General features: G+C 40.9%; 1 protein-coding gene across 1 annotated transcript; it reads left to right on the top strand.

The window, feature by feature from the left end:
- Positions 1–6746: 6746 nt before the first annotated feature.
- On the top strand, positions 6747–10010 carry LOC136229496 (zinc finger protein GAI-ASSOCIATED FACTOR 1-like). The gene is made up of 4 exons (XM_066018332.1): positions 6747–7424; positions 7518–7914; positions 8005–8276; positions 8731–10010. Exons 1-4 carry the CDS (start codon positions 7292–7294, stop codon positions 9567–9569), a joined length of 1641 nt encoding a protein of 546 aa, XP_065874404.1. The 5' UTR covers positions 6747–7291; the 3' UTR covers positions 9570–10010.
- Positions 10011–26886: the final 16876 nt, after the last annotated feature.

Raw genomic sequence — 26886 nt, 5'->3', positions numbered from 1 at the left:
ATATCCATATATGATCCCATATAGGGCGGATCTTGTTCATAAGATCCCGCATAAGGAAGCCCCAAAAGGCGCATCATTTCCATATATGATCCCCCATCTAGAGCGGGTCCACTTTCCTCCAAGATAGAAAAATAAAACACCATTTAGACAGCCCTAAAGAGCTTTTTATACCTTTAGGGGGGGCTTCTGATAACAACCCAAATTATTCTTGAATAAGGAATAAGGGAAAATTAATAGAAATAATGGCAAACCATTATTCCTTCTAAAAGAGATATTTATACATGATTAATGTGGAATTAATGATAATTAATGCAGGGGAGAATATGAAAATAATGAGGAAAAGGAAGGAGTCTCTGGCATTATGCCACGCCACGTGGACCATGGCGAGATACGCCATAACGAGATACGCCCGATGAGAGCGAGTAGCGGAGACCCGCCATAGCTCTCAAGGAGAGCGTACATACGCCTTGACGGATCAAAGAATACGAAAAGGGATATTCATCTTACTGACAGAATATTATCCCAAGGACCAAAAGGGATATTCACCTTGAGAACGCCGCAAGAAGAACCGGATGGCGGATCTCCACGGTTCAGCTCAATGAGATCCGCTGGCGAACCTATGAGGCGAATCTCCTCTTTCACCTGATTCATCACAGTAACGGCTAACCGCCGACTCGGCCATAAAGACCATTAATGAGCTATCAATTAGCTAACCGCCAGGTTAAAGGTAACCAGTAACCGTCAGCTTAAAGGTAACCAGTAACCGCCATTAATGGAGCATTAATGGAGACCTTCTAGTTGCTGAAGGTTACGACTTCCTAGCTATATATAGCCTACATCCCTAGGCTATCAAGGTACACTTTTTTTTACCCTTTGTCAATTCAGTTTGCTCTCTTGATCTTCCTTACTGACTTTGGCATCGGAGTGTCCCCGGCCGATCCCAACGGCGCCTCACAGGGAAGTGCTCCGATCAAGGATTTTTTCCCGAGTTATCACTAATTCAGCACCCCCAACCTTAAACAATGGAGACAGGGGAGCCGAAAACCACCCCATACTCAGTGTGGTTCCGGCGGCTGGAGGGGCCCGGGAACCCCCAGGCCCCCCTGTCTACGCCCCTGGATACGATGGTGACTAATAACTTGGGTCTAAACCCAAATGAGGGTGCTCGATAAAGAGGTTAAAGTAATGACTAAGTCATTCAATGAAGAGATCGATGATTGCTTGTGGACTCGGGGTTACTACGTGAAGCTTGAAAATAGAAGATCCACCTAGGCCTATATCATCATTAGAAGAGCTCCTAAATTGGATCTTAAACTATTGCATTCTAATATAAAATATGCATTTTTTGGTAAAAATCCACCCTTACATGTGGTAATTTCTTTTAGTTTGACAAGTGAAATTGAGGCTAAGCTATTGAAAGTGCTAAGGGACAATAAAGTGGCGTTTGGATGGACATTGGAGTGTATATATAAGTTCATCCATTTGTACCTACGAGATCTTCATGAAGGACAAAATTGAGCCAATTGCCCAACCTCAAAAAGACTTAATTCGAGTATAAAAGAGGTAGTGAAAAATGAACTTCTTAAACTTCTCGACGGATGTATCATGTATATCTGACAACAAGTGGCTGAGTATGATGTAAGTGGTGTCTAAAAAGAGAGGTAGTACAATTTAAGAAAACAAAAGAAATGAGCCTATTCCGATTCGAAATGTACCAGATGGCGTATGTGTATCGATTACAAAAAAATTTAAAGGATACCACCCAGAAAGATCAATTTCTTTTACCTTTTAATAATTAAATGATTGAAATATTAGTAGGATATAAGTACTTATGTAATTTATGTGGTTTCTAAGGTTATATATAAGTTCTAGTTACATCGAATGATCAAGAAAAGACCACATTCACGTTTCCATTTAGTGCATTCGGTTATAGGATAATTCCCATCGGATTACATATATAACACCGGCTACTTACTAAAAGGGTATGATCAAAATCTTCAATGATATGATAAGGATTCTATTGAAGTATTTATGGAGGGCTTTTTAGTATTTGGTTAGATTCTTTTTTTATCTTTATCTTCATAATTTAGATTTTTTTATCTTTATTTTTATAACTTAGGAAGAGTAATAAAAATTAGGCAAAAAAGTTTGGTGCGTGGGGTCTAAAATTCCTCTCCCAGGCTGGGAAAGAAGTGCTTCTCAAGTTTGTGGCTCAGGCCTTACCTACCTTTTGTATGAGTACGTTCCTTTTACCCTTATCTATTTGTGATGAACTGAAAAAATTAATGAATTCATTTTGGTGGGGAATGAAACCTGAAGGGAGGAAAAACATACATTGGTTTGTTTGGGGTAAACTTTGTAGGCCAAGAGATTCAGGAGGGATGGGCTTTAAAGATTTAAAATTTCCAAATACTCTAGTAAGTAGAATGTTCAAAGCTAAATATTTTCCTAGGGATGACTTACTTTTCTCCAATTTAGGCAATAATCCTAGCATGGTTTGGAGAAGTATATGGGAAGGCCTTAGCATACTGAGAAAAGGGATTAGATGGAGAGTGGAAAATGGCAAGTCCATTAGAGTCTGGGAAGATGCATGGGTACCAAATTTGGAGGGTTTCTGTATAAATTCCTTTTTGATCCCTGGTTTGGAAAAATTGAAAGTGGCTGATTTACTACTTGAGAATGGGAGAGGGTGGGATATACAGAGACTACAAGGGTGCTTTAGTAAAAATGAGGTATTAGAGATATTATTCTGCCATATCATGTAGGGGAAGATATGAGAATCTGGCACTGGTCAAGGGATGGTCAATATAATGTGCATTCAGGCTATTTGACTGGCATGAGAATTGCTGAAGATAGTAGAACTCAGGAATGGTGGAGGAGGTTATGGAAGTTGATGATTCCACCTAAACTTAAGCAGTTTATTTGGCATCTTTGCTCGAGATGCTTACCCACTAGAGCTCGTCTGGCCCAAAGAAGAGTCCCTATTACTACCGAATGTCATGTGTGTGTGTGGAGCAGGAGGAAACGGATAACCACTTATTTATTGACTGTTGTTTTGCAGGTGACATTTGGCGAATTGCAGGAGTTCCTAAACCGAGAGTGGACAATTCGAATTTTGCAGAGTGGCTCCTGCAATCATTGTGTGGCCCAAACCAGGACATGATTGTCAGATTATGCTGTGCAGTAAAAGCGATTTGGGATCACCGAAATAGAGTCCTTTGGCATATGAGATGGTGGCCGGCAGACACCAGTTGGCGCAGCAGTTTGGAAGCAACCCAAGACTGGAGAGCTTACCACAACAAGGCTGCAACCGTAAGTACCAGAAGGAAGGAGTCAAGCAATCAGCAACCAGGGTCGACAAATGCTGCTGACAATGGGGCGACGGCCCAGTATGCGGAGTCAGAGTGGTTCTAGGATAATCGACCAAGGACTGTCCAGACCGTTGGCAATGACGGTATGAGGCAGCGTGTGACAGTTCAGAGATGGAGCACACCGTATCCAGGCTACGTCAAATGCAATATTGATGGGGCAATGTTCAAGGAACTAAGAAGCAGCAGCATGGGAGCGGTTATCGGAGACGAAAGGGGAGCCTTCTTATTGTGTAGTAGTAGCTTCATCCCAGGTATCAAAGAACCAAGAGTTATTGAAGCTCTTGCAATTCACACGAGTTTGATTTGGCTTTCTAATATGGGCTATACAGCTGTTGAATTTGAATCTGATGCTAAACTAGTGGTAGATAATATTCACTCTGAAAAACAGGATACCTCTGAGTTTGGAATGATATTAGAGGACTGTCGTTTAGTCTTAAGATCCAACCCATCTTTTAAATTAGTTTTTATTTAGCGAACAGTGCAGCTCATTTGGTAGCTAGGCTTGCCTGTTTCAATGCTAGCGATTTTGTTACAACTGTTGTGCTGGAATGACTTGTGATTGTTATGGATGCAAGTCCATCATTTATTTAATTATCTTTTTCTGGTTCAAAAAAAAAAACAAAAATTAGGCAAAAAGTTCTGAGGCATCTGATCTTTCATTGTTTGGTGCATTAAACTCTCGATTTTTTATTTAGACACATTGAATCCTTGATCTTTTATTATTTAGTACATTAAACTCTTAATCTTTTATTTAGACATATTGAGCTCTTGATCTTTCACAATTGAATACAACAAAAAAAAAAAATAATAAATTAGAAGTACTGTAAAACAAGGAGTGCCAATAATGTTAAATTTGACTTGGCTTAACTTATTAAATAAAACCTCTCTAGACTTTGTCCAAGCTTGACATAAACGACAAAGCACTCAATACTGCCATATGCATGCTGTCTGAAAACGACAAGTGCACGGTGAATCCTCCTCTTTCTTCTTATTAATTAAGAATTTCGATAACGACAATAAGCCTATTTCATTATTGTTATTTTTTATAGGATAAGATTCAAATTTCACTGGAATTTTTTTTAGTTTCTTCGAATTTTTTCGGTTTGAGAGTTATGAGACATTTTTTAGATGATTACTTTTCTAATTAAAAGGGTATTTAATTATCTATTTTAAGTTTTAAGTGTTTGATTAGACACATCATGTTTAGAGATTTCACTGTTTTGATTTTTTGGTTCGAGAGTTATCAGACACTCTCTAGGGGAATACTCTTCTAATTAAAAGGGGATTTAGTTATCTAATTTGGGTTTTAGGTGTTTGGCTTGGTTGGACACATCATGTTTAGGGATTGCAACAAGTATTGTATTGTACCCGTAAGTACCCAACACTACCCGACTTTAATGAGACTACTCGTATCCTGTACAAAAGGATATATGGCGGGTATGTGATCAGAACCATTACATAGTACCCAGTACCTGTTATTCGTCATAACTTTTTTATATTTTAAGAAATATTATTGTTTTTTAGATATGAGATGTGAGATTTGAACCTCAACATTTTATTCTTCAACTATTGAGTGGTAGCACTAAACTAATTTATTATTATTATTATTATCGATTAAGGTTCAATTTGTTCAATTTTTAGATGACTGATTTATTAAATTTATACTTTGTTAAATTTGTAATATTTTTTGTTTTATTTATTGATACTTAACGACTAAGAGTATCCGTGGGTACCCGCGAATTAAATGGAAGGGGTATGTGATACAAAAAGTATACCCGTTAGGGTAATAGGACGAGTACGGGTAATTAAAAAAATAAACGGGTAAGAGTTTGAGATTGACACTACCCACGGGTACCTTACCCGTTGCCATCTCTACTCATGTTTGCATTTTATAGCTGAAAGAGAATATCTCCTTTTTAGAAAAACAACATTTTCCAACAGCAAACAACAGGTAAACCAAACGGATCCTAAAACTTTCTGCGTACGTTAGGACTCAAATTCAAGATTTAGTTTAAATGATTTAAAGTGCTTAAACCTCAAATAACCTTAATTGGTAAAATAATAAACATTTTAAACAATTCTTTGTGTGATTAACTTAGATGTGAAATACTTAAAAAAATATATCTTATTTATAAGAAAAATAGTACATTTCAATATAAATAATTAAAATATTACAATCCAAAGAGAATGTTGAATCTTCAATATCATAGATTATAATAGAGCGATAGAAGACAACATTTGAAGCTGTGATTAACACAACAACAAGAAATACACTCAATCCAGAATTGACTTCATCATCTTTTTCTTTAGAAATAACTTCACCGTCTTTCAATAAGCCAGATCAATATGATGAGAGACATAACTTTTCTGTTTTTCCATAAAGGAAATCATGATAACACCTATATAGAGAAATACACAACAACACACATATAAGAAGACGACCATAACCAGCCATAAATGGAGAAAGATACAAAAAAAAATGTATTACAAATAAGATGAGAGAAATTTGTTCATAAAGTTTATAAGGAAGTATAAATGTATTTTTAACGTAAAATATTGGTGGAGCATATTCATCAAATATACTTTCGTTCTTCTTATAGTTCTATTATAGAAGATTGTAAAAGTCTTTTTTCCAGTATCAATAACATTTTTGCCAGATTTATAGGTCGTTCTGCAAATGGGGTGACCCATACTTTAGCTAGATCTTTTCATTCCTTGCCAGAACTTGTGAAACGTGGTACTGTCCCTCCAGATTTTATTTTACATTCCTTATATATTGATTCCGTTAAATGAGACTTATTTTCTTAAAATAAATATGATTAATGTGAGTAGTTTTGAATTAAAAAAGATAGTTTATGTGTAACATACATGGGTTCTTATATTAAACATCCGTTTTTTCATGTCATTTGAATGACTTTCAATTTACATTTGGATATGTATATTATGACCAATTTAATAATTAAGATAATGTGATCTCTTATAATATGTGTGGATCCATATTACATCAAATGTTTCAAATAATTTTCCAACTTACTTAGTTACTCCATTTTGATGGTATTAGTAATATAATAAATATTAAACTTAATCAATATTTAAAAAGTTAAATACAATAATTAAACTACAGCTCAAATAACATTAAATTATTATACAAATCTCCTATTACACGGATTTTACTCGGAAAGATTATGGATCTCATGTTTTACTATATGTTAAGATGTAAAACTTTCTAAAAAAGATAATGGTAAATTTGGTAAATTATCCCTTAATTAATCATTTATTGAGAACACTAACCTAAACTAGTTAAAAGAAGAAATTCTTTATTATTTTGTTGGATTTCCTTTTTTACTTCTCTTAAAAAGTTAGAACTAAGACCAAAGACTCAGTCTTTTTCTATCTCTCTCTCTAAAAAACTTTCCCACCAAGTCTCTCTCTTTTAATAATGTTTTTGGGTTTCAAGCAGCCTTTATGATTGTATTGCTGCTTATCTCATTTGGGGATATCTTTTAGGGTCTTTTCAGCAATTTCTCAATGGTTGACTGTTTGATCGGCGGTTAGTTCTCCGGCGGCGATCGAATTTCTCTGAGTAGGGTTTGGAATAGTTTATGGATTTAATCATTATCCGAGCATCTTTGGTTAATGTGAAATTTTTGGGTCAGAACTGGTAGGTAAGTGGGTTAAAAAAAAAGGTAGATTGACTGGTAGCTAGCTGAGAGAGAAAGAGAAAGATAAACGAAACCCTAGATGCTAAAGAGGAACTTTCTCTGCAAGATTAAATCTTCTTCTTCTTCTTTTAAAATCCGAGTGAAATCAGTTTTTGATTTTTTTTTTTTAACCTTTCCTGTTTTGTTTTTTGTTTTAGATTTATCCTCTTTTGTCTTTGATTGTCGCATTATTAGTATCGTTTTCAATTTCTAGTACTCATGCCGGTAGATTTAGATAATTCCTCCACTGCTTCTGGGGAAGCAAGTGTTTCCTCCTCCGGCAACCAGCCTCCGCCGCCTCAATCCGCCGCCGCGGTGGGGAAGAAAAAGAGGAATCTCCCTGGAATGCCAGGTTAGTGTTTGATAAATTGACTCAGAGAGCATTTGATTGAAAAGAAAAAAATCAATCTGTACTTATTTTATTTTTCCCCCAAATTCTCTGCAGATCCAGATGCAGAAGTGATTGCTCTATCGCCGAAGACCCTTTTGGCTACGAATCGATTTGTGTGTGAAATTTGTAATAAAGGGTTTCAGAGGGATCAAAATTTGCAGCTTCATCGGAGAGGTCATAATCTTCCATGGAAACTGAGACAGAGATCGGGCAAAGAAGTGAAGAAGAGAGTTTATGTTTGTCCAGAGCTGACTTGTGTTCATCACGATCCATCTAGAGCTCTCGGAGATCTTACAGGGATAAAGAAGCATTTCTGCAGAAAACATGGTGAGAAGAAGTGGAAATGCGATAAATGTTCGAAGAAATACGCAGTTCAATCCGATTGGAAAGCTCACTCTAAGATTTGTGGCACTAGAGAGTATAAATGCGATTGTGGAACTCTGTTTTCAAGGTTTATGTTCATCAAATTTTGCTTGATCTTGATTATCTGATCTTTTTTGGCACTTTGATTTTGAAATTCGAAATTGGTTTTTGATTAAAGGAGGGATAGCTTCATCACACATAGAGCCTTCTGTGATGCTTTAGCAGAGGAGAGCAACAAATCTCAGAATCCGGCTGGAAACTCTAATCGGAAGCCAGAATCTGAAGCTAAATCGAAATCGAAAGCCAATTCAAACATTGATCCGCCTCCACCTCCACCTACTCCTCCTACTCCTTCGCCACCATCACCGGCAGCAGCAGCTGCTGCTGCTCCGGCTCTATCTCAGTCAACTGGTGTAATATCTTCTTCAGTTTCCCCAATTCAGAGTCCAGGTAAAAAATTGACCCAAATTAGGGAAAATTCCAAAATTTCAGTTAGTATTTTTTGTCGGTTATTGAATTTTGTCTTGATAAATAAGAAATCTTGTTGTTTGTCTCTCTCTGTGTGTCTTCAGATCTTGGATTCTAGTAGATTTTGTCTGTTATTGATGTTTGTTTTTTTATTGAGAGAAATAGCACAGTTTATATTAGTTGTTACAGGGTTAAGTAAAATGAGTTATCTTCCAAATTGTGAGATTCAATTCAATCTTTTAATAAAGAACACAAGTGATTCAAAAGCTTTATTTAAGAAATAAAAAAGTGGGTTTAGTTTAGAGAAAGGGAACCATTATTGGGTATTGCTTTTTCTTCTAAAGTTCATAGAAAAAGTCTTTAACTTTCCATGTTTGTCTGTTCAAGTGACTTCCCCTTTTTCTGTTTTTCACTTTTCCCTCTTTGCCTTGTACAGAGTTGGCTGATCATCCCTCTCCAATTGTAGAGGACGCACCCGCAGTGGCGGCAGCCGTGGCTGTGGCTGCTCCTGTGGCTGTGCCTACTCCTGTGCCTACTCCTGTGCCAGCAGTCTTAAGTGGAAGCTGTAGCAGTAGCACAAGCACAAGCTCAAGCAGCAATGCCAGTGGCAGCAGTACTGTATTTGCTAGTTTATTTGCTTCTTCAACTGGGGCCGGAAGTTTACAACCGACTTCTCAAACTCATCCGTTTACTGACCTAATTCGCGCCATGGCTCAGCCTGATCATCGAGCCGATCTTGCTCCATTATCCTCAAACGAACAGATTTCTCTCTGTCTCTCAACCAATCATGGGTCGTCAATCTTTGGTACAGCAGCGCAAGAACGCAGGCAATATGCACCTCCGTGTCAACCAGCAATGTCCGCCACTGCGCTGTTACAGAAAGCTGCTCAAATGGGGCCTGCTGCTACGAATGCATCGCTGCTCCGTGGTTTTGGGATCTTGTCATCTTCGTCGTCTTCTCAGCAAGACAATATGCAATGGGGTCACAGGCAAGTTGAGCCTGAGAATAGCTCGGTTACTGCAGCACTCGGTCTTGGTTTACATTGTGATGGAGGTTCAGGGTTGAAGGAATTGATGATGCAAACTCCATCTGTATTTGGTCCTAAGCAAACCACCCTTGATTTTCTCGGATTGGGAATGGCAGCCGGTGGAAGCCCTAATAATGGCCTATCGGCTCTAATCACATCCATCAGTGGTGGTCTAGATGTAGCTGCAGCAGCAGCTTCATTCGGAGGCAGTGAATTTACCAGCAAAGACATAGGAAGGAGCTCATGACCTTGTCAGGAACGACGTTTTGACTTGGGAACCAAATTGTACATTCCACGCGCGGTAATATCCTTTCAGGCAATCGGGTTACTAAAAGTAAAGGTAAAGATACAATTTTTGCATAAAGCATTGCCCTATCACAATGAAATCGAAAGACCCTTTTCACTATACTTGCACAAAATTAGAAAAGCTTGCATCTTTTGTTGGTAGACTCGACTCAACTTGATCAAACAATGAGGAAAAACGATGAGATTTCAGAATTCGATCAGCAGGTGTAGACCCGAAAGGATGAACTGTATAAACCTGTGTTTTTTTTTTCTGTAAGGTAGAAAAGGGAAATCTTAGTGGTGGTGTTGAATACATCTAAGTTGATGTTGTAAATTATTTATAATATTTAGATTTTGGTTTTTAAGCTGTGTTCTTATAAATGTAAGTTATTGTTTGAAGTTATGTCTGTGTTTGGATTCAGAGGTTTACAGTTTTAGAAAACCTCTTTACTTGAAATTTTGTTCTTTACTTGCTGCAATGAAATGAACTCTTCTTTCTGCTAGATGAACCAACATCATAATTCGTACCAATTTGAATGGATCATTAAACTATCTGGTAATTCGAGATGTTCCGCAGCTGTGTGAAACAGAATAAAGTGTCTTATTGATTGGACCTTAACTATAAGCTCGAGCTATTGGTTAAAGTGGTTCTATGATATGGTATCAGAAACGGTCGATGGTTCGAGTCTTGACAACCTCATTTATTTGTGGAATTAAAAATACATGGTGGGAAGTTGTGTCCAACACGGGCCTGCAAGTATTTCCTCATTTCTTGATATTTTTTTTTTATCATATACTGTTAAATTAAAAAAAAAATTGATCTTGACAAATTTGATTACATCATTTATTCTCCTTTTTTACTCATATATTGATTTTACTCATGTAATTTCATTTCTACATATTTTAATTATCTAAATCAGTATTCGGTTAAATTTTTAATGAGTTTTTGCGATTTGACTTTAATTTATAATAACGTGAAACTTAGAGATTTTTATGTCAAAAACAATAAAATGGAGGGACCACATCGTTAATAACTTTTCAGTTTAGACCATAAAAGTCTTTACTTGGCCACATCAAACGGAGGATCTCACCCCTACAACTAAAATATTATAGTTTATCTTTATATATTATATAAAACAATTATAGTTTATTTAACTAATTAACTAATTAATATTTTTTCTTTTCAAAAAAATTAATAAATAAATTTTAAAATATAATTTCAACTAGCTAATCAGCTACGTGAATTCTTTTCTTATTTTTTATTTATTTAAGGATTATTATTTTATAAACCTTTGTAATATAATTATTTTATATAAACATTTTTAGAAAATAATAATTTAAGTGGTCAATTGTCTCCACCGTTCATAACTAAATTATTTTGATAAACAAACAAATTTGACATAATATCATTTTGAATATAAAATAAAACATAAATAATAATTGACTAAATTAATATCGAAAAATTTACTAATTTATAGACATTTTCAACAACAATTTCTTTTTTTTTAACTTAGATGGGATGTCACGAAACTCATTTCCTTACTGTTTTGCTCACCTTATATAGATAAAATAAGGAAAAGTTACAAATTTAACCATTTAATTATTGGAGAAGGACCGATTTAATTAGTTTCTACATATAAAATATTGTTACATTTATCGGATAATGTAATTTCAACTTTCATTAATAGAATAGGAGTTTGGTTTATTAATGGAAGAGGTTGAATTTTAAATTTTATTGAGTAACCAAATCGCTGGAGGTTAATAGAATACACCACACCTCATGTGAGCCTAGCCCGAATCAATCACAGCCATCCATCACAAGGCCTCTTGATCAACGGTTAGGATTGGAACACTTGTCTTTGTCCTTGTAGTCCTTTTTACTTGTTGAGCACACCTAGCAATAGATTAAATATGTAATTAGTACCTATGTATTCCTTTAATAAAAAATCAAAGTTTTTGAGATTTTACCTCATTCAATATTCATATTGAATATTCATATGGTATCAGAGCAAACTCTGAACTTCTGCTTCAAGTAAGCTTTAATGGCTGCCCCTCATCACTTCTAGTAGCCTTATCATTTGCCCCCTAATTAGACTTCGGCCCTCTCCCTTGTCTCGCAAGCTCTCATTGGCCCTAACTACCACCAATGGTCACGGGCCGTCAAGGTAGCTCTCATGTCAAAGAACAAGTTTGCCTTCGTCGATGGAACCATCAAAGCCCCTGCTTTAGACGACACCATGTACAACCAGTGGGAGAGATGCAACAACATGGTTATATCTTGGATACACCATGCCATCTCTCCCTCCATAGCTCGCAGCATCATGTGGCTGGATAAAGCGGATCAGATCTGGGCAGACTTGAAGGAACGCTTCGCTCAGGCGGATTCATTGCGAATCTTGGAACTCCGACGTGAGATCCACAGCCTGAAACAAGGAAACGGCAACGTTACTGACTACTACACAAATCTGAAAATACTCTATGATGAGTTGCTCAACTTGCGGCCTATGCCTCAATGTACCTGTCGTGCCGTTTGCAGCTGTAGACACCGAGTCGGAGGACCTGTGACGAAAACCTGAAACAAGACGGTCGAAGCGATTGATTCCGGAAGTTTTGAAAAATATATAAAGAATAATAAGCTGAGGAAAATTAACGGCACGGTGTGGGCACGCAACGGCATCCCGCACGCGGACGACGATGGTCGAACGCCCGCTTGACGGCTCGAGACGTGCGCGCGACGTCCGTCGGACGCACCGCGAGTGGCACGCTCTCGACGCCCGGGCAATGCCTGGGACCGCTGGCGGTGCGCGCCCTCGTGGGCCGTTGAGCACACGTGCCTGGAAGCGCGAGGCGCGCGTTCGGCGGCCGCGACGTGCGAGCGTCCGACGGCGCAGGGCACGCCCCGAGGGTCGCCGGGCGGGCACCCAACCACGTCGGGCGAACGCCCAACGCGTCGGGCGGACGCCCGACGAGGGTTGGGCGCGGGCGCCCAACTTCGCGTTGGGCGGCCGCTCAACAAGGTTGGGCGGTAGCCCAACACTAGGTTGGGCGGCCGCCCAACCACAATGGGCGACGCCCAATTTTTTTTGGGCGTCGCCCATTGTTCCGGGATCCGTTTCCCTATATAAGGGCACGGATCCCAAGGTGAAAAGGGGAGGCCTTTTTGGGGGAAAAACTTTCTCACTCTAAACATTTTTAGAGAGAGAGAGTGGATTTTTTTGAGAAAAATATTTTTTTCTCAAAAATTCCAAATTTCCTAAGTTCAATCTTTACTAAATTTTTATTAAAATCGGGAGCTCGCGGTTCGTGGAATCAATCGGCTTCGACTGTCAGATACCGAATCAAAGGTATTATCCGAGGACTAGACTCTTTATTTTATTTAATTTATTTCTCTCCTTCTATTTTTTTTATGGTATAGTTTTTATTCCTTTAGTCATTTATTTATTTTGTCACGTTTTATTTAGTTAGCGTATTTATTTAATTTTCGTTTCGTGTTAAATAAAATTCGGTTTTGTTTTAAAATAAAAACCTCGTTTTGGATATCCCAATACGAACCGTGATCCGATAAAAAGGTAGTTCGGGTATCGAAAATGTTGTAATTATAAGTTTTTTTATTTAAAAGACGTTTCCAAATAAAATTTTAAAATAAAAACATCGCGTTAGGAACTTCCGTTTTCGACTATGATCCATCTTTGGTAGTTCGGAAGTCCAAAACGATTGAATTAGATTTAATTTAATGCTTTTGAACAAATCTGGAAAATGTTGGAGTGCTGCTGTAATTTGCCAATTCTGTCACTAAAGGCTGTTTACCGACGGATTTTCCGTCGGTAAATCTGCCAAAATGTAAAAAATGCCATTTCGGTCCCCTTTTCTTAACTTTTAGACTTTTAATCCTTAGTATATATATATATATATATAATTATGTAATATATGATTTTCAAATTGTTTTAGAATTTTAACATATATAATTATTTTAGAAGAGTGGTGTTCCATTTAATTTTTATAAATGTATGTATTATTTTCTCTTTTTTTATCATTATTTATTTAAGTCACATTAAAATCTATTTTAAATGTTATTTACTTGGGTATTTTGTGAGACAATTAGTAGATATTAGGGAATAAACATATAGTCTTTTTGACATTAAGATTATATTAGTTATGTATATATATATAGTTTTGGAGTATATTTGGGTTATGTTAATTATTGACAAATAGAGTTATTTTGAGTGATAAATGCTATTTTCTTATTTATAAATTTCATCTACTATTTTCATATATTTAAAGTATAAATATATTATTTTCATTACTCTTTCTTATATATGTATTGGATAGTATACTTTCTTTTACTCTTATTTTATGTCTTTTGGGCTAAAATGTGTAAATATATATCTATATTATTTTCTTTATCTCTTTTGGCCATTTATGAGTCCATGTTTCAAATGGGCTTCACTTGGAAAAATTAATTTTTGGGCCTAAATGTGTTTATTGATGTAATTATAATAGTTAGAGAGTCCATTAAATAAGTGGGGAAAATAAGTCATAAAAAGAGAGTTTTCAATTAAATTATTTAAGCTAATGAGCTTTCTTAGATCTCTAATGTAGATAAATAGAGTCATTTTGGTTGATATTTCAAATCGTCTTCAAAACACCACGTTTTAAAACCTTAGTCCGTTCCAACGACGGATTAAGCGAACATTGTAATCAAAATCGTTTTTTTGTTAATAATGGAGATTTTGAATCGCTTTCTTAATGAATTTGTACAAAATAAAATTGACTTGTATGTTTAACCACGTTTTCTTATTAAAAGGCTTTTACTTTAACGTTTTCAATTACTCGAGTCGTTCCAACGGCGATTCGGGTAAGCTTCATCAAACGGGGTTTTAAAACGCACCTAAATCGTTCCAACGGCGATTAAGGTGCGAACCATGTAATAAACATCGTTTTGGGGAAATAAGTTAATGTAGAATAGACACACAACATAACATTTAAATACGGTTGTAAATAAATCACTTCTTTCTTCCCCCTCTCTGTGTATGTATAAACATAAATGGGTGATTCTTTACTGATGTGGCTTTTCAATATCATATGCTCAAAATGGTTTCCAAAAAGAGAAAGAAAAGGGTTTCAAATGAATTTTAAACTTAAAGAAGTATACGATTAGTCCGTTATCGCCTAACATGCTGAGTAGGAGGCCGGTGGTTCATAACCGGGCGATGTCGGGGTGCCTAGTAGCCTTTCTCCGGAAAGGAGCTAGCCTTCTCGGCTCGTACCTAAGTTTCCCGAACCCACACCGGTCTCCCGCAAGGGATCGGTGTTCATTTTCCCATTCGTGGGTGGCGACTCTTCCATATCTCCGAGCTCCGGTCCTGCCGAGCAGCTTGATTCCACGATTGGTTGCTTTCGACGCCAATCACCGCTTACGTCGCCATGAGGTTGTCCACCCCCCGGTCCGCCCAGGAGATTAGGCCACGGCACCTCGTCTAACAAGTGGCGACTCTGCTGGGGAAGCGAGAAATTTGATTCCGGAAGGCATGCACTAAGCTCTTAATGGGGACGGATCGTTTTACTTCTTTTCGTATGCATTCATGAGCATTATTGCAAACCCTTTGGGTAATTTCCGCGAAACCTCTAGCGAGAGTCCATTCGTCGCTCGAAAGAGGCTAGCGTAAGTTCCCCCTTACAGTAAGGCGCCAGAGGGTCCCCATCCATTCGTTAGGGGCGAATCTGTGCGGTCCTGTGAGGTCCCGCGGTCAGCCGTGTCAGCATATAGTAGCCTTAGAAGTTTCCATAGGATTACCCATTACTATTTTTGATGTGATAAATGAATCAGTTCGTGTTTTCAAACCGCCATGATACGTGTCTAATCCTAAATTAAGTAAAGAAAATGAGACGATGCGTTAATATATACTCATGAATCGACATATTAATTACCCTAAAACATCGAAACGATTTGAACTAAAGACGACTTAGTCATCTCATATGAATGAACATGTGCGACCCGCCTTGTCCCTTTCGGTGTCCCGACGAAGGCACGTGTTCAGGAAATACGTTATGACGTAAGCACGTATTAGTATGAATCGGTTCGGTGTTAAGGATAATTACATTTCGATACAAAAGACTATATTAACGGTAGCCGTTATTCACATTCTTTAAATAAATTAGGATAAAACGAGATCACGACGAAACGAAAACGAAGAACATTTCTGTTTCGAATGACCTTGTTGTAACGTGAAAAGTTTCGCACAAGTAGCCCGTCCCTTTCGAATAAAAGACGAGCTTTTACGTTATGCCTTGTGTCATTCTTATGAGAAATGGACGTGTCCGCAAAAGGTGACTGAGAAAACAAAGAAAAGAAAAATGAACTAATCGACCAAAATCATTCTAAATCTACGATATATGTTAATCCCGCGAGTAGTTAAAGAAAATAAACCAATGTCGTTGAATACGTGCCTCGGACGAGTGTATACCCCGTTTAAAATCTCGAAGCCGAATTAAGCCAAACCATATAATTGCGCCATATGGACGAGACTGCGGGTTTTGACTAACGACTCGATCATTTCGACCGTTACCAAAACTGCAAGAAATATGGCCCGATATACGTGTTTGCTTAAATTCGCGCCTAAAGGAAGGAAAGCGGTGATATCCTCGCTTCGAATAAACACGCGATTCAACGAAACGTTGATTTTCTATAGCCACACTGAGATGATATATCCCGTGGATTGGGAGGAACAAAGAGTTGTAATTAGCCGAAAGATTATCGTGCGCTCAAAATAAGACTCGCCATCTTTTCATGTAGCAAAATGAGCAAACGAATTCTCGACGCTAAGAACAAACACGTTACGCGATGAGTCCGTTCCCTAAAATAAAATCCAAAAGTGATTCCATCACTAAATAAACACATGGTTACGTCTCTCGATAGATCCAAAAGATCCCGTTGTAATCCAAAAATCGAGACATGAACCCACGCGAATAAAAGGGAACGAGTCATTGACAATAACGAACGATTGAACTAGAAGAGTAACTCGAACCGTGTCTAAAAACTGAGATGCGCTCAAAGGGAGTCAAAACCCGAATTAATGCGTCTCACAAAAGGACAAAAGACGAGTTATTCTGAAAGAACAATCCAACTTGGTCGATTTCTTAGTCACTAAACGTGGATACGTCAAAACGAACTGTATTGTCTGATGGATGATTTACTTTTCCGCAATAATCGATGGCATCACGCGTCCTCTGGACCACGGTGTGAGCCCATACCAAAATCCTAGAAAAGAGACTTGGACCAACGAGTGTGTGGAGAAATAAGGATGGAAGAGAGATGATGTGATGATTGTGATTGTTATCTAACGTTTTCTTTCTCTTATTGCGATCTACTTACGCATTATGTACGATCTTCGCTAACTAGTTTGTTTGTATAGATTTATATCTTGTTGTACATCAGTCGAGTCAGATTTAAGTTATAATGCGTTCTATGCTTAACGAATCATTGTGATCATACCATATAGAGCGTTGCATGCTAACCGCATTGCGTGCAGCCATTCTAGGTTTCGTAGACTTAGGACGTATTTATTAGGAATGTGAGAAAGAGTCAACCCCAACGTCGCATGTCATTCTGGAGGCATACTAGTTATGTCGTGACGTATCCTATACGTATTTGCCTTGTCATACCTAGGTGTTGGGATGCATCCTATGCGTCCTTGGCACGTCTCGTGCATCTTCGCCGTGTCGTTTATATGTTAGCTAGGAGGCATGTCCATTATGTTGTGACGTATCCTATCCGTCTTCGCCTTAGCATACTGTATGTATGGTAGCTTACCTCGTACATTTCTCTCGTGTCCCAGGCACTAGCCAGAAGGTACAACCCTTATGTCATGGCGTATCCCATACGCCTTTGTTTTGGCATACCCCGTACGTCACGACACCTTCAATATGTCCTTACCCTGTCAAGAGGCGTACCGTTCTCTGGTGGCATGGCCGCTATATCCTTGCTGCGTCGTGTCATCACGTGTCTACCCGCCATGAGTCCCACCTATCATGTAGTGATGTATTCCTGGCATCTTTACTTTGTCATACCCTTGAGGACGTAACGCACCCCCATGCATTTTCCATTAATCATTCAGACACCGATCAAGGGGCGTACCCGTTATGCTATGACGTATACCACATGTCCTTTCCCTGTCGTGCCTCGTATATTATGATCCATCCCTGGTGTCTTTACCACGTCATTACACACCGGCCAGAAGGGGTACCATGTGTGTCATAACGCATCATGTACATCTTCGCCTCATTCCTTGCGCCAAGCAAGGGGCATGAGTTGCATACCCCATATGTCAGGGCATATCCGGTGCTTGTTCACCATGTTATGTATGTTAGACGGAAGGCATACCATTTGAGCTGTGGCGTAGCCCAGACATCCTTACCCCGTCCCATCTTCCATATCGTGGAATGTTCTATACGTCTCCATCACGTCAGCTATACGCTAGTCAAGACGTGTACTCGATACGCCACCGTGCACCGCGTACATTCAGGCATTGTCAAGGTCGCACATCGTGATAGGTCACAAATGCGTCGTCCATATCAGATACACTAGTCCAGAGCCATACCCCACATGTCACGACTTGAGTTCTCACCTTGTTAGGTGCCTAATGAAAGACATTCCCCGTATGTCATGATGAATCTCGCACGTCTTTACCAGGTCTTGCATACCCGTCAAGTGGTCTACCTCTAGACCCCGGGGTGTTCTCTACGTCTTCGCCAGGTTATACTTTGCGTGGGATGGGTCGGACATATCTTTATCGTCCCGTTCATACTATTAGGGGGTATACCGCCTGCATCGTGACCTGCCACACGCACCTTCGCCATCGTGTTTAAGTCATCCGGAGACATATCCCATATGTCGTGACGTACTCCGCCTCCCTCTGTCATGGTTAACAATACCAAACTGCTTGGTGGTCGTACCTTGTGGTCCTAACATTCACATCGTGGGGAAAATTCCGTTCACTTTCCGCATGGTCGACTCGAGACATACTATGTGTGTCGCCACGTCACTTACAACTTATCGATAGTTCAAAAAAAAAAAAGAAACATTGTCATGGCATCGGTTCCCCCCGAGACTCGAATTAACCATTCGTCACATGTCTCACACACGTCCTACTTACGCCACAAGACATACCATGTATGTCGCTACGCCTTAGCCAACACATCTCAAGATTATGACTGGTACCTTGATCTCAAATAGAACCATAATCTCACGGGTCGTCGTCACCTCCCTTTCGTATCTCAAGACATACCCACGGATGTCGCCACGCTATACACCATGCCTAGGTGATTCCAAATTACGTTGTGGTATTATCCATGCCCCTCACCTCGTAGGTTGCCATCATGACCTTCGCACGCTAAGACACGCCACGTGTGTCGGCGCGCCGTGCACCTATACTCCAAAGTTACGTGATTGTAAGATCGAAACCTTAGGTGCATATCCCACGCTAAGACATGCCACGTGTATCAGCTTTCGGTGCATATCCCGTATGTCACCGCTTGTGCCTTAGTCATACGTTGGGCCTTGTCAAAATGTGCCCCACAGGTCGCCTTGTCATTGACAATATTTGTAGCCCATGAATATGTCATTTGGCTATCCAATTCTGGACCGACCTTTGACGCGTGTTCCGTATGTCATCCCTCGCACCTTACTCACATATCAAAGACTGAGTCGTTTATACCATCCAGTCAGGGTTAAGCTTGTGGCACGCATCCACATACGCGATTCGGTACGTCCTATTCGCATGACAGATGTCGAGTCACTCATGACATTGAGTTCCAGTCGAATCTGGGGCAAGTTCATATATGTCATCACGTGCATCTTGCTTACACCCCCAACGTCGAGTCATTTGTATCGACAAGTTCAAGTGGACTTTTGGCCCGTACCTGTCATATAAAGTGATTCATGTCATCGAGTCTAAGTCACACCCTTAGGCACGTACCCTATGGGGCCGTCTCGAGCATCCCGCTCATACCTCGACACACTGAGTCGTTCATGTTGTGAGGTTCCTATCAAACTCTTGACGTACGCCCTGTAAATTGTCACTCATATCTTGAGTACGCCTCAAACAGCGGTTTGTTTATGTTGTCAAATCCTCGACACGCTCCCCTTACACCCTTGGTATTATTGTCTATGCGCCCCAAACTCTGAATTGCCTTATTTACGAGTCTGAGACATATGCCCTATGTGTCGCTATTTGGGTCTCGCTCGTATCAGTAGTATCGAGTTGTTCATACCGCGGCTAAATCCAACATTTGGCACTTACCTCAAAGGTCTTGGTGTGCGTCCCCGTTGCTCCTCGAGTTGTTCATAGTAATAGGTCCTAGTCATCTCAAATATCGGTGATGAACCCTATACGTCGTAAATATCCACATAAGATCTTTAGGGATTCTCATAAAACATGTCATCATCAGGTTTGCGCTATGAAACAAATTGACCTTCGACACGTACCGGGTAAGTCGTCGTTTCCGCCTCGTTGATACCTCGATCGAATTAGGACACTTCTCATTCTACCAGACGCATCGATGTCCGCAAATTCATCGAGGTATTTGGGGTCTCTAGCTTAAGTTAATCCTTAGACTGCACCATGCGTGTCGGTATCGTGTGTAGCTGACACTTCCAATGTTGTTAGAAGGTACCTCTCGAGTCATCTCTATGCTTCATCTATACCCAGAGTTGGTCAGATAATACGTGTGTCGCATGCATACCCTATTCGTGTCTCGTACCTAGCATGTTGGATTTCCCCCACGATGGTTGAAATCCCAAAATCAAGCCATCACATCGTTCGTCAGTTGCGTATAAGTCAATCGTGGGGGCACATTAAGTGGGACTCCCATCCTGCCGTTTGGCTACCTCTAAGGCATACAACGTACGTCACCGCATTTCCTAAATGCACCATGTTTCGAACCACTCTGCCCAAGCACTAGTGAGTCGAGTAGGAATTAATAATTGGCACATGCCTCGATGTTGACATATGCATCCTATTCGAACCTCGAGTATCAGGTATTCCGTGTGCATTATCCCGTCAAATAATACCCGTCATTGCAATAGTGGCTTTCCAAGAGAAGCTGACAATTGGCACACATCACGTATGTCACTCGCGTCCTCCTTATGCCTTAACCTGTTTGAGGCACGCCCCGTGTGTTACCACTTTCTGCATAGCCCGCCAAGGTTCCGTTGGTACGTCTACGCATTTGTGTCTTGGGTTTAAACTAACCATCGACCCACACCCCACATGCGGTGGTCTTATCCCGCTTGCTTCTAGTTTAGGACACGCCCTCTATGTCGGTCTGTTTCAGGAAACTTGTGTTTCCCAGAAAGACGGTTCCCTGTTATCAGTATCGATACCAAGTAAACTATGGACAAATGCCCCGCATGCCTCCATCACGGTCTGTTTGAGTCTCGGACATACCATGAGCGTCACATCAGTCCGTGTAACACCGCCTATCTTCGAAGTACGTCATTGCCACCAAGGATGGCAATCCCTCACATACACCTCATGCATGGTCACTTAGGTTGTTCTTTTTAGATCGTGAGTCGTATCAATGTACCAAGTATGTCATTCCCACCACTCATGTCGCTACCCCTCCAATACCTAGCGTCCTAGGGAACTTTACTCATCATGAGGGTCGTCTCAATCTCACAAGTGTCAGTCGTGTCAAGCGTCATTCAACATTGTACATCTTGTAAAGCATTGCAAGGTGAACTTGTAGGGTTCGTACTAATGTGTGTATAACAGTTGAAATGGTTTTAGGCATCGGCACTTCCAAACAGGTAAGTTAGCACAAACGACCAAAGTACTGCCGACGGCTCTGGTAAACAAAAAAAAACAAAAAAAAAAAGAAAAGAAAAGAAAAAAAGAAGAAGGGGTTTAGCTCCAGTCAAATCGTGTTTATGTTGTAAGAAATAAAGCGCAGACCACGAATCATGCATAAATCATACATCCATCTATAGGAGGTACAAGTAGATAGCTTTAGCATTCGCATCGCACGTGCATCATCAAAATTCATAATGCCTAAAAAGCTCCACTCATCGATCCTTTCTCTTTCCTTGTTAGAAACCCAACTCATGGCCCAGTCCAGCAATTCAAACCACAATCTTGAGAGCCGTGTGCAAGGGGCTTTAGCCAAATACATCTTTTCTGATGAGTTCAAACGTGCTCTTAATGATCCGGAGAATACTAAGCATGAGGGGGTTGAAAATTCCCAAGAGATGATAGGAGATTTCAATCTCAGAGCAGAAATCGAGCGAGTTCTTCCCGATATCCTTGCTTCAGATGAATTCAAGATAGAGCTGAAAAGGTTGGTCAGGGAGGTCCTGAGCGAGTCACTAGTCGCAGAGATCCCAAAAGCTATTGTGGAGAAACCTATGTTCCAGCTCGCGTCACAAGTTAATCCACAAATATTCACTCCACCAAGGGTAGTCTCACACCATATTTCACGAACACAACAAGATCCACACCATCGGGGACATGAGATTACCAGGGTTGTTCGCCCTCCGTCGCCCACTCAGTATAGAAGGGAGGGAAGGGAATTCTCCACTTTCACTCAACCCTTATTAGAAGTGTTGGAGGGTCTACAAATGCATGATATACTTCATCCCCTACCAGCCACGGGAGGTCCAACCACTGAATTAGTCAAACGCAGGGGCTACTGCCACTTCCACCAGAAATATGGTCACGAAACAAGCACTTGCATGAAGTTGAAGCATGAAATCCAAGATCTCATCGAAGCTGGGAAGATAAGTGACCCAGATCCTTCTCAGCGGATAAAGTCTTCGACTTGTTCCTTGAACGGTGAGGTCTACCACGGATTAGGATAAACGAAAGAAGAGGTTCTCTAGATTGAGGACGCTTATGAAGCAGGAGAACTTGAAGCTTCCTGAAGTAGTATGAGAGAGAGGATTGCACTTGTAGTCTTTATCCTTGTCTTTTATTTTATCTTCTATTCCACAAGATGTTATTAACCTCCTTTTGAATTCAATGAAATTTCGTTTCCGCAAGTTTATCCTAAACATACGTACTTACATTTGATATCCACTTAATTGAGATATTCCCGCTTCTATCATGGCACGGACATAAGCTCTAGAATATACTTATTGCTCATTACTTAACCACTGAAGAGAGAAAATTAAGAGAATAAAAAAAAAAGCAAAATAAATCATGAGAAGCGATTCCCTGACTCTACAATGATAAGTCGGACGTAGATCCATAAAACGAAGGGTTCTTACCGGCTTTTGCCAAGAAGAAGATTGAGCGACAATCAACAAAGTCCAAAAGAGAGAAAAAGAAAAGAAAATATGGAGCAAGCAACAAGCCCTCAGAGCCATACTTACACTGAGGCACCGACAAAGATTTCTCCCCCCAAGGAGGGACACAAGTACAGGAGTGCGCCATTTAGAACGAGGCGGGGGCAACTAACCTATCAGCGATAAAGTATTTTGTTCCAGGATCAACGAAAGGGTTAGACCTATGATGACTCAAAGTTAAACAAAGGAAGAAGAAAAAAAATGATGCTAAAAAGGCCCTGGGGCAAAGTCAAGTCAATCGGAAGTAAAAGAAAATAAATCAAAAGCTGACGTGATCAGCCAAGAGGCGTCAAGGTGGCAAGAATGGTTGACATTGTCCAACAAATGTGTAATCAAATGTACGAGAAAAGCTCACTTTAACGAAGAAAGATCAAATGCGTAGTCAAGGGAAGCCGAAGGCGGCAACAAAGTTCAGAACTTTAATCAATCTCGAGGGAACCGAGGAATCCTTCTCATAAAAATAAAAAAAAAAGAAAGAAAGAAAATCCCGATAGGTTGAAAATCTGCAAAGGACGGCCTATGCAACAATAAGGGACACCCCAATAAGTGAAAACCCCGTGGGGCGCTTATTTGAAAATTCCGGGGATAGAAGGAGAGAGTTAAAATAACTGAAGTGTGAAAACCCGAAAGGGCATACTTCGGTGACAGTGGTTAATAAACTGAGCAGTAATCAACTCAATGTATGTTTGCCAAGTGCTTTACTTAAGCTAGACGGTTGCATTTGCCATAAAAACACCCGCATCAATAGGCACCTCATCTCAACTGAAATCACCCCAACACCCATAAACCGATCCAAAATCTATAAAAAAGAAAAACTAAAAAAAAAAAAGACTATTCCTCTCTCTTATGCTCCATGAAGTCTGGTTCCTCTGCTCCTATGTGGTCCTCTCAAGGGTCAAACTTCGACCGAAGCGTCTCTCCTCCATAGCTACTCCCAACGGCAGTATCCCTAGTTTGGCGCACACGAAATCTCACCTCGAGTTGGCAGGGGCATACGCCCGCATCAACTTCTAACCTACACCAAGACGGTAACTTTAATCGGGGGCACGGCCCTACAATCAGATCAACATCCATCTCACTCCGGAAGCTTCTCCATTAACGAAGGCATCGGGCATGAACTCATCATCAAATGATTAGCATAGAAATGGCCCGTGAATATAAACCCCATGTGCTATCCGGTATCATTCACAATCAAGAAAGAAAGAAAAAGAGAAGAGAAATTGAACAAAAAGGTTGGATTGAAAACCTCCAAAGAGGCGATCCAAGCAAAAGGAGAGATAGAGAAAATCAGTGAGATATAGAAAAGATGAATTGAAAACCCCTAGGGGCAGTTCATGCAAAAGGAGAGATAGAGAACATCGGAGAGATCCCGTTGAGTTGAAAACCCGAAAAGGGCAGCTCAGGCAAAAATTAGGGAAAAAATGAATACGTCAAACTCTGGTTAAAAGCGAGAGCCCCTTTGACACGAGCTCATCAAGACCAAATCCTTATCCTTACAACCCTTGGTTTCAAACTTAACCTCGCCCTCATCCTCGCACTCCTTGGGGACGGCCCGAAACATCATTTCTCGATCTGAAGCTACAAAAATCCTCCAAGCCTATGAAAAGGGAATCCATCCGAGCATTTCATCCACATGTACATGGTTCGCATACACACATGTCCATACATCCGCATAAAGCAAAACACATAAGCCACACTTATGCACATTCAAACACACGCACAGTCACCTACACACACACATAGGTGTTTACATGCATCCATAGACTAGGCTACATTCATCCATCTATATGCATCACTACACACCTGCGGTCGATTTAGAGACCAGGGTTGCTTTTGAGCCATTTTGACTCACGGTCGCAGACCGGAGTTGCTTTTGAGCCACCTGACTCGCGGTCGCAGATCGAAGTTGCTTTTGAGCCATCTGACTCGCGGTCGCAGACCGGAGTTGCTTTTGAGCCATTTGACTCACGGTCGCAGACCGGAGTTGCTTTTGAGCCATCTGACTCACGGTCGCAGACCGGAGTTGCTTTTGAGCCATCTGACTCACGGTCGCAGACCGGAGTTGCTTTTGAGCCATCTGACTCACGGTCGCAGACCGGAGTTGCTTTTGAGCCATCTGACTCACGGTCGCAGACCGGAGTTGCTTTTGAGCCATCTGACTCACGGTCGCAGACCGGAGTTGCTTTTGAGCCATCTGACTCACGGTCGCAGATCGGAGTTGCTTTTGAGCCATCTGACTCATGGTCGCAGACCGGAGTTGCTTTTGAGCCATATTTACCTAAGATCGTAGACTAGGGTAGCTGTTTAGCCATTATCCCCGCGATCTTGAAATGGGGTAGCTGTTTAGCCATTATCCCCGCAATCTTGAAATAGGGTAGCTGTTTAGCCATTATCCCCACAGTCGTAAATCAGGGTAGCTGTTTAGCCATTATCCCCGCAATCTTGAAATAGGGTAGCTGTTTAGCCATTATCCCCACAGTCGTAAATCAGGGTAGCTGTTTAGCCATTATCCCCGTGATCTTGAAATAGGGTAGCTGTTTAGCCATTATCCCCGCAATCTTGAAATAGGGTAGATGTTTAGCCATTATCCCCACAGTCGTAAATCAGGGTAGCTATTTAGCCATTATCCCCGCGATCTTGAAATAGGGTAGCTGTTTAGCCATTATCCCCGTGATCTTGAAATAGGGTAGCTGTTTAGCCATTATCCCCGCAATCTTGAAATAGGGTAGCTGTTTAGCCATTATCCCCACAGTCGTAAATCATGGTAGCTGTTTAGCCATTATCCCCGTGATCTTAAAATAGGGTAGCTGTTTAGCCATTATCCCCGCAATCTTGAAATAGGGTAGCTGTTTAGCCATTATCCCCGTGATCTTGAAATAGGGTAGCTGTTTAGCCATTATCCCCGCGATCTTGAAATAGGGTAGCTGTTTAGCCATTATCCCCACAGTCGTAAATCAGGGTAGCTGTTTAGCCATTATCCCCGTGATCTTGAAATAGGGTAGCTGTTTAGCCATTATCCCCGCAATCTTGAAATGGGGTAGCTATTTAGCCATTATCCCCGCAGTCGTAAATCAGGGTAGCTATTTAGCCATTATTCCCGCAATCTTGAAATAGGGTAGTTGTTTAGCCATTATCCCCGCGGTCATAAACTAGGGTAGCTATTTAGCCATTATCCCCGCGGTCGTGAACTAGGGTGCAGCCCGAAGCAGAGTCTGATGCAGTCAGAGAGCCACGCCGGAGCGCGCAGCGCAAAGGTCAGGTATGTTTCCTCCTACTCGTTACGTGTCTTTTACTTTTATATGTTTTACATTGCATGTGTTACGTTAGCAAAAACGTTTTCGAACCACACACATCACTGTCAAAATAGAAAAGTAGGGGCAACTGTAGACACCGAGTCGGAGGACCTGTGATGAAAACCTGAAACAAGACGGTCGAAGCGATTGATTCCGGAAGTTTTGAAAAATATATAAAGAATAATAAGCTGAGGAAAATTAACGGCACGGCGTGGGCACGCAACGGCATCCCGCACGCAGACGACGATGGTCGAACGCCCGCTTGACGGCTCGAGACGTGCGCGCGGCGTCCGTCGGATGCACCGCGAGTGGCACGCTCTCGACGCCCGGGCAATGCCTGGGACCGCTGGCGGTGCGCGCCCTCGTGGGCCGTTGAGCACACGTGCCTGGCAGCGCGAGACGCGCGTTCGGCGGCCACGGAGTGCACGCGTCCGACGGCGCGGGGCACGTCCCGAGGGTCGCCGGGCGGGCACCCAACCACGTCGGGCGAACGCCCAACGCGTCGGGCGGACGCCCGACGAGGGTTGGGCGCGGGCGCCCAACTTCGCGTTAGGCGTTCGCCCAACGAAAGTTGGGCGGCCGCCCAATTTTTTTTGGGCGTCGCCCATTGTTCTGGGATCCGTTTCCCTATATAAGGGCACGGATCC

This window comes from Euphorbia lathyris, chromosome 5, assembly GCF_963576675.1.
Source record: "Euphorbia lathyris chromosome 5, ddEupLath1.1, whole genome shotgun sequence".
NCBI classification, from domain to species: domain Eukaryota; kingdom Viridiplantae; phylum Streptophyta; class Magnoliopsida; order Malpighiales; family Euphorbiaceae; genus Euphorbia; species Euphorbia lathyris.
This window is presented reverse-complemented; position numbering and strand designations above follow the sequence as displayed.